Below are 12,308 nucleotides of genomic sequence, written 5' to 3'. Positions count from 1 at the left end.
ACTGTTTATTCTTGTTTCCAGCTGTAATCTTACCTGTCTTCTTTAAGGAGTTTAAGAAGAAAGAAAGAAGAGCATGGAAAGGAAGAAAGAGCATGGAATTAGCAGCCCAGGGGCCCTAAATTATAATCCTGGCTCTGCAATTATCCAAGTAGGCCCAGACAAGATACTTCACCTTTGTTTTAGCTTCTTTAACAGTAAAATGGAGAAAACATCTACCTACTGCCTCACAGCAGTGAGGCAAAGTTTAGCTACTTAATATTAAGGTGATTTTTTTTTTAAAAAGTGAACCATACACAGTTTAAGCGTAGAAGTTTCTGGTGATCAGGGAATAACGTACAGATTATCAAGGGGTGCGAAGTTCAGTTTAAGATTGGATGGCATAAGGAATACATAACGTGCAATATCCTCGACTGGGGGTAAAAGGTTAACGGGTCAAAGTACAGACATTGAGATATGAGGGTATGTTCAGGTGTGGAATATAATGAGTGGATACGATGAGGAGGATGGATTGACCCTCATCTGGTGAGATTTTACGTTCAGTGAGTTTATGGTTCCAGTTCATATGGTCCAACGGACAAAGTCTCTCCAGTCCCTTTCTCGTAGTCGATGCACAATGTCGCTCCGGCTCACGCCTCCTGGTACTGTCGGTGATGTGCTCAGTGTAGATGTTCCTGGACCATTGGATGGTGTCTGAGACCATGAGGCACCGCATGAGCGGGGCATAGCATCGACCAATCCCACAGGTCCACAGCACACGCTCATTGCGGGGATCCCAGGTGCCCAGGGCTCTGACAATCAGGGCACCCATCTGCACCTCATAGCCCTTTGCTCTCAGGGTGTCGGCTAGGGGAGCGTTCTTTTCCAGCTCCGTGAAAGGCCGGGGTCCTGTTCTCAAAGGAGACCATGATCTACACCGTGCTTTGAACAGAAGGCTAACTGGTAGACTCAAACAGTTGTATTTTTTAGGACAATTCAGTTCACCTTTAGGGGTAGGAAAGATCATTTAATCTCTATCCATTTTGTTAGATAGCATTTGCATAAATGCAGACAGAACTGCTACTGTCTTTGGATCCAAAGAAGATCTCCCCCCCCAATTAAGTCATCCTCCAACAGATGATATATAGTCAACACTTATCTGGCCCCCATTACTATAGTTTCAGACTGCATTACAATCCTTAGGATACGTCTACACAAGCGCTATAGTGGCACACCTGCAGCTACACCACTGTAGCGTAGATACTTGCTACAGCAACAGAAAAGTTTCCCCATCACTGTATAGTATATCTCAGGAGGCGGTAGCTAGGTCGATGGGAGAATTATTCCTTCAGCCTGTGTCTACACTAGGGTTTAGGGCAGCTTAACTAAATCTTTTTCACTCTCTTGAGTGATGTAGCTAGGTTGACCTAAGTGTTAAGTGTAGACCAGGCCTTGATGTATAATCGTCACCACACATCTATAGGGTAGAGAAGTACTATTATCCCATTTGACAGATGGGGAACTGAGACCCAAGAGGTTTAAGTGACTTGCCTAAAGTCACACAGGAAGTCTGTGAAAGAACAAGGAATTGAACCCAGGTCTCCTGAATCCCAGGCTGCAGCCCTCACTATTGGACCACCCTTCCTCAATAACAATAGCCCAAATACAATGGAACAAGGAATAAACATGAGAGAGAGAAGGATACAAGATATTAATCTTTGGCGGTCAAGCTCAATGCTTCTTCAGACTGGTCTTCACTGGAAGTTTAATCATACTTAAAGAATCAAGTTACATGGTGATGCTGTCCCCAGCTGCTGGTGACCAAGCTGTGATCACCATTGTAGCTCATTTGTTGACCTATGACCCATGTGGTCCCATCGCTAGCTGACATGGAAACCATGACTCGGTCTGCCCTACGCTGGTCAGCATTGTATGAACTAACCCAATTGTTAAGTCATTTCAAAACACAGATAAATATATTCCCTAGTGAAGACAGGGCCTTAGCTGTTGCACAACACTTAGCTACCATGGTGATAAAGTGTTTTAGAAGATAGATACAGATTAACATAGTTGATTTTTCTGGTCATCCATTGCAGGGAAGCATCCACAGCCTGGGGAAAAGGCAGACAGACTGACATTCTCTCCCCACCCCTACCTGACATACCAAAGCAAGTGATTTCTTGCTTCGCATTTGTATTTGCATTTGTCCCTGTATAGATGCCCTCCAGGTTTCCTTTCTAATAAAACTCACGGTATAAACATATCCAATGAAATCAGGAAGAGTAATACTTCTATTACCTGCCACTGGCATACACTTCTTCCTGCCTGCTCAGGCAGGGAACTGGCCGCGTGTACCCAGAATGAAAGGGGGAGCACACATGCCAGACAACAATGAAGAGGACAAGACTGCTGAACATTTTCTACAGTTTTCAAGCACACAGCAATTGTATTTGAAAACTACTTTAATAAGGGTGGTTTGTGCCACTCTAGCTGATAATCTGACCCTGAAATAGCAATTAAATATTAACTTGGGACATTTAGGCTACCAGAAATCACCTGAAAGAAAAACAAGATCAAAAGGTACTAAGGGGACGATTTATATATATATATAATTACATAGATTTTACTCTAGCTGCATCTAAATCCTCAGCACAAAGCTCCATCTTTTCAGGGAAGATTAACATATTTAACACTACTAAACTCTATGTAATCTGCAATCATAGAAATAGTAATTCAATCAAGGCTAGCACCAGTTAAATTTTACCCATTGCTAGCCTAAGAAGTGTCTTTATACCACAGTCAAAAAATGCAAGGTTCAAACAGAGCTCTTTCGGGCCAGAGAAGGAACAAGCCGCAGGCTGGTAAGGAATCCACAGCAAGTATCGCTAATCTAGTTTGGAAATAAAAATGTACTTCAGCTGAGAACCAGCAACTCGCAGTAAATCCTGAAAGAAGCTGCAAGTGATTTTAGGTCATCCAGCCAACACACCCCCACGGACTGATCAGCACTGGCAGAAGACTGCAGCAGTCTGTCAGTTTTCCTTCTCCAGCATGGAGAGCTCTCAAGGTATTGGTTCAACTAAAGCATGAATGGCAGGCAATATAAGTAACTGAGGAGACACCAGCTGAGGAGACAGCGGAAGTGGGGAGAAGGTGGAAGTTTATAATCTAAAAATAATAAATAAATAATAATAATGAACCAATCAGCATGTTAGTACAGCAAGAGAACCTGCAGCAGATAACAAGGAACAGCATAATCAGGAAGAATCACTGCAGTCCAAGTAAATATGCCTAGCAAGAAGGCTGCTGTAATATGGCTTAATACAACAGATGTGATCTGCATCTTTTACTGTTAACTTGGTTTTCTGTGTCTTATTTAAAACTGACATCTCCACAAACATATCCAGTTTCACATGGCAAGATATTATCCTTGATCACATTACTACATCGCCTGTGCAAGGTATTAAAAACTTCAACCAACTCCAATTAAGAATAATGGAACAGCAACACATACATTTATTGAAAAGACTGAATGCAGCCAACACAAGAGGCCTGATCTTAGCCCTGGCATGTATCTCCCTCCAGCTAATCAGCAGCAGAGCCCACTATAACATTTCACTTGCCATTCTGAAGTGACTGAAAGAAAACAATGCAAAAGCAGCATTCTGTTCTCCTCTCAGCAGCAGTAGGATACCTTTAATTATGGCCTTCCAACAAGGCAGACAACGATTTAGCGAAACAGGAAGTGAAAAAGATATTCCAGCTGCAGTGTTTTTTAAACAGATGCTGGATTTGTAAATGCTGCTATTCTACAAGGGTTCGTTTGTTTCTAGATTTCTCTGCATCCTCCTCGTTCACCAACCCTGAAAGGACAAGGGGAATGAGCTAAAAGGTGGCAAAATCCAATATTAAAATTCACAGCACTAAGGCTACTAAAAAAAATAATTCATACACAAATTACCTCAAGATGGCGTGGAGCTGTCTAAACCTCACTTTGACAGCATGGAAAAAGTAGTGATTTTTCCACTGTACATGAGGACCTTGTTTAATCATGTACGTCAGAAGAGTGGGTTCGTTGGTAGCATTCCGCTACATTGTACCCATGATCATCTCCTCTCCTCCCTACCCCCAAAATATACATCTGGTATTATCAATGGGAATCATGTAAACCTTTCTGGTACAAATATGATTAGCTCAAGCACAAAAATGAACAGGATTGGAAGATTTAGACACTAGATGGTCTGCAATATGTTGGATAGAACTGAAATATGTGAGAAATTCATTTGTCAACTAAGGAAGCTACCTACCAAGATGTATTAAGCAGTACTAGAAGCTAAAATTCTTCCTTTGAGACCCATATTAAAAGGCTTCCTCCTAACTAAATATCAGCAACACAATAAAACAGGCGGCAGCAGCATCCCAGGGGTGTGTAGCAAGCACTTTAAACTCATTTTATCAATATTTACTTGGTATGAACAGTGTCTTTACACACGACCCTCTCCTGAAATTCTCATAAAATGGCTGTCCAGGCAGCACCTCACTTTCTGTATGACGCTACTTACCCAAAAAGATATACAAGTTGGGCATACAGTAATATGGAAAGGAGCTCTCTCCCAACAAAGGAAAGAGGCACAGAACTGCCCGTGTATATGACTTGATTTGCTAACAGCAGTCTCCCACCACCAAGACAGTTTAAAGTAGACTGAAGCGACACCAAAATGTAAGTCATTCCAGAGAAGGTAGAAGGGATCCTTTATGGATTAGCATCCCTTTCCAGGCAGATTTCAAAACACATTAGTGCTGGCTGTGGCAGCAGATACCAATTCCACCCCACCCAGGGACAGAAGAGACTAAATATTTTTGCTCAACCCTCATCAAAGTGTCTCATTATAGTACATCTTATAAATGCAGACAACATTATTTCAATAAAGCAATCCACTCCCGAGGAATGAAATCAGGGTTTTGTACTGCACTGGTGAGATAGCGAGGGCCTTTTGCTGAGGAGGAAGCAGGCATTCAGATTTCTTCCATCAAAGAGGGAGAGGGTATTCTCATTTGCTACATTAAATATGTAAGGTGTTCAAAACACTTTGATAGAATGTAATTCACAGTTTCCTAAAAAAAAAATCCACTATTTAGTAGAATTACCAGTCTCGGTTTCCACCCTCCCCAGGAAACCAACCAAACCCAGATCATATGAAATCAGCAGCTGCTTCTACCACAACTGCACTATTTGAAATCTCTTCCCCCCATTACCAAATAGACAGTGATTAAAATTCATTCAGAGAAATACTGGCCACTTTCATTTCCCCCTCTTGCCCCCACTGGAGCAAACACCAGTTGGTTCTTCTGTGGCGGGGGGGGCGGGGGGCTGAATTTACGACATTATAAAGGTAAAGATCACAGTCAAGCATCCCCCAGCCGCAACCGGAGAGAGCAACACTATTTCCGCGGGGAGGGGGAACCGATGCACAGGAAGGTGGCGGCAGAGGGCGGCTTCCCGAAGCAGGTTCCCAGCCCGTCGCTCTCCGCACAAGACGACACTCGCCCCGGGGGTGGGGGGGGGGACCCTTCCCCATCGGGCGGGGCCCGGCTCCGGCCCCCACCAAACCCCACAGCGGGCGGGCTGCATCAGCCGGTGGGGCGAGGGGCTGCGGCTCCCGGGCAGGGGCAGCTCAGCTCCGCCCCGCCGGGGGCGAGGACAGAGCCCGGGGGGCCTGGCGGGCGCTCCAAGGCCGGGCGGAGCGAGAGGCCGGGGCCCGTGGGAGGCTCAGCGGGGTCCCGATGGGGCCGGGTTTCCTGCTCCGGGGTGGGGGAGGGGGCCGAGCCCCGCTCAGCCGTTGGGCGTGAAGGGGGGGGGGGGTCACAGGGGTCTCGGTCGCGGCCGGGGCCGGGTCACTCACCGCTCTGCTCGCCCAGGAAAACCAGCTTGAATTTCCGCAGCGGGTTGCCGAAGTCGCCGCCCGTCGACATGATGGAGCCGCCGCCGCCCCGCGCTGGCTCCGCTCCCCGCGGCGGGACTCGCGCTCTCGGCGGCCGGCAGGGAGGGAGGGAGGCTGGAGCCGGGCAGGGGCCCCGGGGCTGCTGGCAGCGGCGGACAGTCCCCGCCTCCCGCAACTCCGGTTACCAAGGGAGAGAGCGCGGCGCAACCGCTCGCAACGCGCAGCGCAACCGACCCCGCGGCTCTCGCGTCGGGACTCGGCGCGCGCCGCGCCCGCCCCGCTGGCCCCGCCCACACAGGGGCGGGCGCGCGCCCGCCCGAACGCGCCGCCCAATCAGGGGGCCGGGCGCGGCGCGCGTCGGGGGCCATGCGGAGTGTGGCCGCGCGGGCAGAGGGCGGGGCCGGAGGGAAGAGGGGCGGGGCGGAGCGCTGGACGGTCTGGGGGCAGCCAGCTCCCTCCTGCCCTTCGGCGGGGCGTTAACCCTGAAACCTAACGAGGGCAGACCCCAGTTAAGGCTGTTAAGGAATTCACTGCTGACCAATTCAGCTGCTGCTGCCAGCTGCAGCGGTTGTTCCTGGGCAGGGATGTGGGAGCTGGGCAGCTGGCTGCTGTCAAAGCCTCCTGGGTTGGGGAGCTCTGCTCCCAAAAATCTTTTGAGTCCTCTGGTGCTACGCCTTGAGAAGGAAGAGCTGTATCTTCCCCATCACTAATAAGAATAGCCCCTCAGCAGTAGAGAGAGGCACATTTTTCTGACAAATAGGTTGTTTGTTAATAGTGAATTTAGAGCCATAGAGTTTAAGGCCAGAAAGGCACAGCAGAGCGTCAGGTCTGACCTCCTATACATCACAGGCTACCAGCCAGCACCTGCACACTAAACCCATCAACTGAAATGAAACCAAAGTATTACAGCCCACAGGAGACTAGAGTGTCATGTGCTACAGGGAGAGACTAGGAAGGATGGAGATGCACCCGAGCCTGAAGCTCCCACAGTAAATTTGACATGAATTTGCCTGGTCATATCAACTTGTAATTTTTATACACCATTTACAACACAGCCAGACAAAGACATGCAGCTGTTACCAACCTTGTAACTTTTAGCCCATGGGACATGGGAGACACAAGCTTCATTCCCCTCGCTGCCTGATATGAAGAAGAGATTTGAATTTGAGTCGCTCATATTTGCAGGAAAGTGTCCTAGGCTCCACTGGGATATAGACTATTCTGGGGTGGGTTTTCCTTAGGGTGTGTGCACGGAAAATGTTGCAGTGCTGGCCCATGTCAACATAAACACTCACTACAATAACATGACGGGTTTCAGAGCAGCAGCCGTGTGAGTCTGTATCCACAGAAAGAACAGGAGGACTTGTGGCACCTCAGAGACTAACCAATTTATTTGAGCATAAGCTTTCGCCACGCTTATTCTCACTCTCTCTCTGGCCCAATGACGAGTCAAGTAGTTTATATAAAAATGGCATGGAACAGCTTTAACAGGAGAGAATGTGAGACCACTAGTCTAGGCATTAGGGCACACTCCTGCAATGTGGAAAAGCCAAGTTCAAATCCCTCCTCCAGCTGTGACAATACCCAGGTTTGTGAGGCACCTTACTGCTAACTCCCCTTAGTGTGAAACAGCCTTGTTTCTGCCTGCTGTAGTTCAGCTCCCTGAAACCATCAGCCTCTGGCCACACAAGCGCTGCCTTCCAGGTCTCTTCAGACCTCACTCTCTCTGTGCAGGCTAGTGATAGATATACACCAGCCCGCTTGAAGTGGTCCGCTGTGTCTAGCCACTGGACACTCACAGAATTCGCCAGGTTTGTGGTCTCTAAAGGAACAGTTTAAACCCAGGTTGGCTGGTACAGCCCAGGATCAGGTCCTTTATAACATCACAGCACTGAGATACATCTATAGTGAAAATCAAGTTTAGTACAAAAGGCTAAGATCTAAGAAATAGTGAGCAAGGATAAGAAGTGGGAACAGAAATGGTTACAAATAAAACAAAAGTAGAACACCCTTCTTATAGTCTAAACAAGCAGTTTCTCACCTAAAGCAATCTCCCAGCATCACCAGCCAGCACTGGCTGGGATTTCTTTTTCATGAATGCAAAAAGCCTTAAACTGGCGTCAGAAGCTTTCTTTGGGTCACTTTTATCTCCTTTATTTCCCAGCTCAACCTTTCTTCCCTGACACAACTGGTGGCTCTAACCATTGGGATATTTTGCTCACTGAGATCCAATCTAGTGAGTAAATACCACCAGTGTCCCTTCAACCTACCAAAAGCACATTCAACAGTCATTCTGCACCTGCTGAAGCTTTCATTGGTACTGTCAAGGTAGCCAATGTACGGCTTCATGAACCGGGGAGCAAAGGATACTCTGGGTCCCCCAGAATCACTTGGCATTTCTACATTGCCAATGGTAATCCACTGGTCGGGAAAGAATGTTCCTACTTGCATCTTTCTGAGCAGTCCTGGGTTCTTAAAGATGTGAGCATCATGCGCCTTCCCGGACCAGCCCACACTGATGTCAATGAAGTATCCCTGTTGATCCACCATAGAAAAGTAGCTCTTTCTGTTGATGTACTTTGTGGCAAGGTGCCCTAGTATCAGAACAGGTATATACGTGCTGCCAAAATAGGGATATGCAACAGGGCCCCATTGCTGCAAATCCATCCACTATGTCCTACACATTGCAGAGAATCAGCAGGTGACAATTAATGTCCTGGCACAAGTGGATGACAACAGCCAACACTGTGGATTTCCCAACTCCAAAATAATTTCTCACTAACCAGTAGCAATCTGGTGTTGCAAGGTTCCAGAGTGCGATTGCCATTTGTTTCTGTCAATGCAGCTCTCATTCTGGTGTCCCTGTCGTGAAGTGTTGGGGTGAGCAAGCGTGGCACACATATCCAGGAATGTGGCCTTTTGCATCCAAAAGTTCTGTAGCCACTGCTTGTTGTCCCACACCTGCATTACGATGCGATCCCACCTGTCAGTGCTTGCTTGTCAGGCCCAGATGTGGCACTCCTCCACCATCTGCAGCTGCTCAGGGAATGTCACCAACAACCTGGAATAGCTTTTCGCTGTATCCCTCAGCAAACTGTCCTCCAAGAAATCATCATGACCCCCATTACTGCAATACTTCCTGTGGATCTGCAAATACAGAAGAATTGTGAGTCCCGTATTTGCAACATTAGTCACAATAGCACGGAGCTCTGCAGGCTCCGTGCTTCTGTCAGGGATGGCGGACACTGAAAAGTGCCACACAGGTTTGTGGGATTTTTAAAAAGAGGTGTGAAATGATGGGATACGGATGGCATTATGGGATGGAGAAAGGTGCATTCTGGGAACTTGACCCTTAGATCTCACAGATCCCTGGGAGAGCCATTTCTATTCCACAACACATTGCAAAAATTTCCCAAAAGGCCTTGCACCAGATGGTAGCATATGGCACACTGGGATACCTACCCATGGCGCACCGCAATTTGCATCAGCACAAGCACTCCTGGTGACCACGTGCAGCCCCGATGCAAGCAGTCAAGTATGTGTGTGCCTGGTCGATACACAAGCTTTGGCAGCTGTATGGCAATGTAATTTGCATAAACCAAAGTTTGTAGTGCAGTCGTGGCCTCAGTGACTCAGTGTGAGAGCTTGGTGGATTAGGATCCAGGAGTTCCTGGCTCCCACTCCTGTGCTTCGAACACACTTTTTTTCTCTGACAATGATGAAGCCAAATGATCCCCCTCCCCCTTTATGCTACAAGGGAACCCCAGCTCTTCAAGCCTCCTCTTCCTCTTGCACCCAAAAAGCTGCAGCAGCAATTTCACACTCCTATCTGCCTATTGGAGGCTCGCTGGCATTCGTTGTCTCTCATCCCGCTGATGATGAAAGCACTGGCAACGTGTCTCCATGAGCCATTTAACAAACTGAGTCATGAATGATTTAAATCTCTCACATTGTCACAGCTTGGCAGCCCCCCTTCCGCCTCTCCCCCCCCCAGGAAACCTAAAGAAAAAGGTACAGCCTATCAAAACTCCTGCTGTTAAAAACAAATTCCCGATGGCACTCAAACCGAGCAGTGGGTATACTTTTTTCTCCTGAAAGGTGTTCATTTGTATTGTACTCTCAGAAATAGCCATCGAGGTGGATCTGGACTTTGGAACTATAATTACTTTGACTAGCTCCAGATTCTTACAAAACAATCTGTCACTGCTGCTTTGGCTTTAGATAGCTGCTGCTGCTCCTGGTAAAGATAAGGCATTTGCAGCGCTGTCTTCTCATACAGCTTTTTCCTCTGCCATCCTCCCCTCCCCAAGCTCCAGCTCCAGACCTGCAAAATCTCACCCATTTTGGCTTCAGTGCAATCTGTTTTAACAAGACATTTAAAATCTTGTCCTTCCGTCTTTCTTTTAACCCTGGAGGGAATTAGAATTTTCCAGACTGCCAGCCAAACCGATCCTTTGAAGGATGCAGGGTGTATAGTCCAGAAGGACAAGCTGTACTTGGTGCAGATCAGCAAGGGTATGCACAAATGTGGCTTTCAGCGACCTTTGTGTTCCCTTGATCCAGCCACAGAGTTGGTCCCTGCCTAAATTAGAGCAAGGGGCCATTCCAACAGCCAGAGAATAGAGACCACTGGGCCATGCTCTCTTTTCCCTGGCCACATCCCTATGCTAGATGCGGTGAAGGCCACCAAGCCATCCAAGGATGTCCCCATCCATGGGGAATTCTCCAGGGGCCATGTAAAACAGCTGTATGGCTGTTTCATGCTGGTGGGTGATGCAAAGCAGGGCCAAAAATCAGGATCCATTTTTTTGCACCCCCTGCAAAGGTTTATATCTTCCTTATCCATTAATGCTTGCAACCCTTGGTCAGCCAGAGTCTATCAAACAAGTGGCTTTCTTTGAAGCTGTGATCTACCATGGTGGATTTATTTAGCCTGAGAAAATGTACCACTTTCATTACTATCCCTTATTTACTGAGCACCAGCAGTGCACAAACGTGGCAGAAAATGATCAGCGAAGGCTGGAAATAACAAACTTGCCCTCAGAAACACAGGCAAAAGTCCCAGCAAAATCAATGGCATTCACAGTATGGCCTGGATAGAGCACTAGACTGGGACTCAAAATACCTTCCTTCTATTCCTGGCTCTGTCACTGGCCAGCTGGGTGACCTTGGGCAAACCATTGCCCCTCTTTGTGCCTCATCTGAAAAATGGGATAATGACACTACTAATGAAAAACAGTCAATAAAAGCTAGGTATTATTCCTATTGCTTGTTAATTATTATTATTATATCCACAAATGTAAGGGCAGAATTGGGCCCTTGTCATCTAGATTAGAATCAGGAGCAAATTCAGTCACACTCAGCCTGTAGTCAGTAAATGCAAATCCCACAAATCTCCTCCAGAAATTGAGCAGTAACATAAACTGATGTAAGTTACACGTCAGGAGTAAATTGCCAACAGGTGTAGGTGGGCGTAAGTGTGACTTCCTGGGAATTCAGGGAGTGTGCAAAATGAGTGTGATTTACATGCTGAGAGGGAGGATAATGGGATGTTGGCGGGAAACAATTGGCAGGAGGGTGTAATATAAAGCAGTCCCCCTATTTTAACTTACTTCTGCACCTCCTGCAAATCCCCAGGCAGCAAACAAAGGCCTGGCAAAGGCAGACGCAATTTCCATTAACTTCCATTAACTGCATCCCCTTATGTTAGGGCTGCATTTGGTTTTCACAGAATGCCAATAAGGGGGGTATGATTTATGCTTGTGTTGCACACCTAGTAAATGCCAGACTGGTGCACATAAGGGGTGGCTAGTCAGCCCTGATTAGAGAATGAGGCTTGCCTGGGAGAGAGCGGGGGAGTGCCCAAGACAGAGCAGCAGGATGCTGTAAGGAAGCTCAAGAAATGGTAGTCAGTGGAGAGCGTGGAAGGCTCCTGCTGGGAAGGCCCTGAGATGAAGAGATCGGTGAGGAAGAAGAGCTGCAGTGAGCTGCGGGCTCCTGCTAGAGACATAAGAACAAAAGAACGACCATACTGGGTCAGACCAAAGGTGCATCTAGAGCCGTATCCTGTATTTATCTCCAGAGGTCCCAGGTTCGATCCCGCCCTCCAACGACCGGGGTCTGTCAGTGTTACATAGATAGTGCAACAGGAAAGCCAGTGTGTCAGACTCTAAGGGCTTCTGACAGTGGCCAGTGCCAGGTGCCCCAGAGGGAATGAATAAAACAAGTAATCATCAAGTGATCCATCCCGTCGCCCATTCGCAGCTTCTGGCAAACAGAGGCTAGGGACACCATCCCTGCCCATCCTGGCTAATAGCCATTGATGGACCTATCTACCATTAATTTATCTAGTTCTTTTTTGAACCCTGTCATAGTCTTGATCTTCACAAC

At 47.4% G+C, this 12,308-nt stretch overlaps 1 protein-coding gene across 2 annotated transcripts in view; it reads right to left on the bottom strand.

Annotated features, from left to right (window-relative positions):
- The window catches only part of RAB6A (RAB6A, member RAS oncogene family), a 103,968-nt gene extending 97,793 nt beyond the window's left edge, over nucleotides 1-6,175 (bottom strand). The window contains exon 1 of one of the 2 annotated variants that reach the window (XM_048839595.2): nucleotides 5,880-6,175. In XM_048839595.2, coding sequence (XP_048695552.1) covers nucleotides 5,880-5,949 — 70 coding nt within the window. In that variant the 5' untranslated portion in view covers nucleotides 5,950-6,175. The remainder of the gene's footprint in view (nucleotides 1-5,879) is intronic. The other variant, XM_048839605.2, reaches the window with a different exon arrangement.
- Nucleotides 6,176-12,308: the final 6,133 nt, after the last annotated feature.

Source organism: Caretta caretta, chromosome 1 (genome assembly GCF_965140235.1).
Source record: "Caretta caretta isolate rCarCar2 chromosome 1, rCarCar1.hap1, whole genome shotgun sequence".
In the NCBI taxonomy this organism is placed as follows: domain Eukaryota; kingdom Metazoa; phylum Chordata; order Testudines; family Cheloniidae; genus Caretta; species Caretta caretta.
The sequence above is the reverse complement of the archived record's forward strand: the minus strand, read 5'-3'. Positions and strand labels throughout refer to the sequence as shown.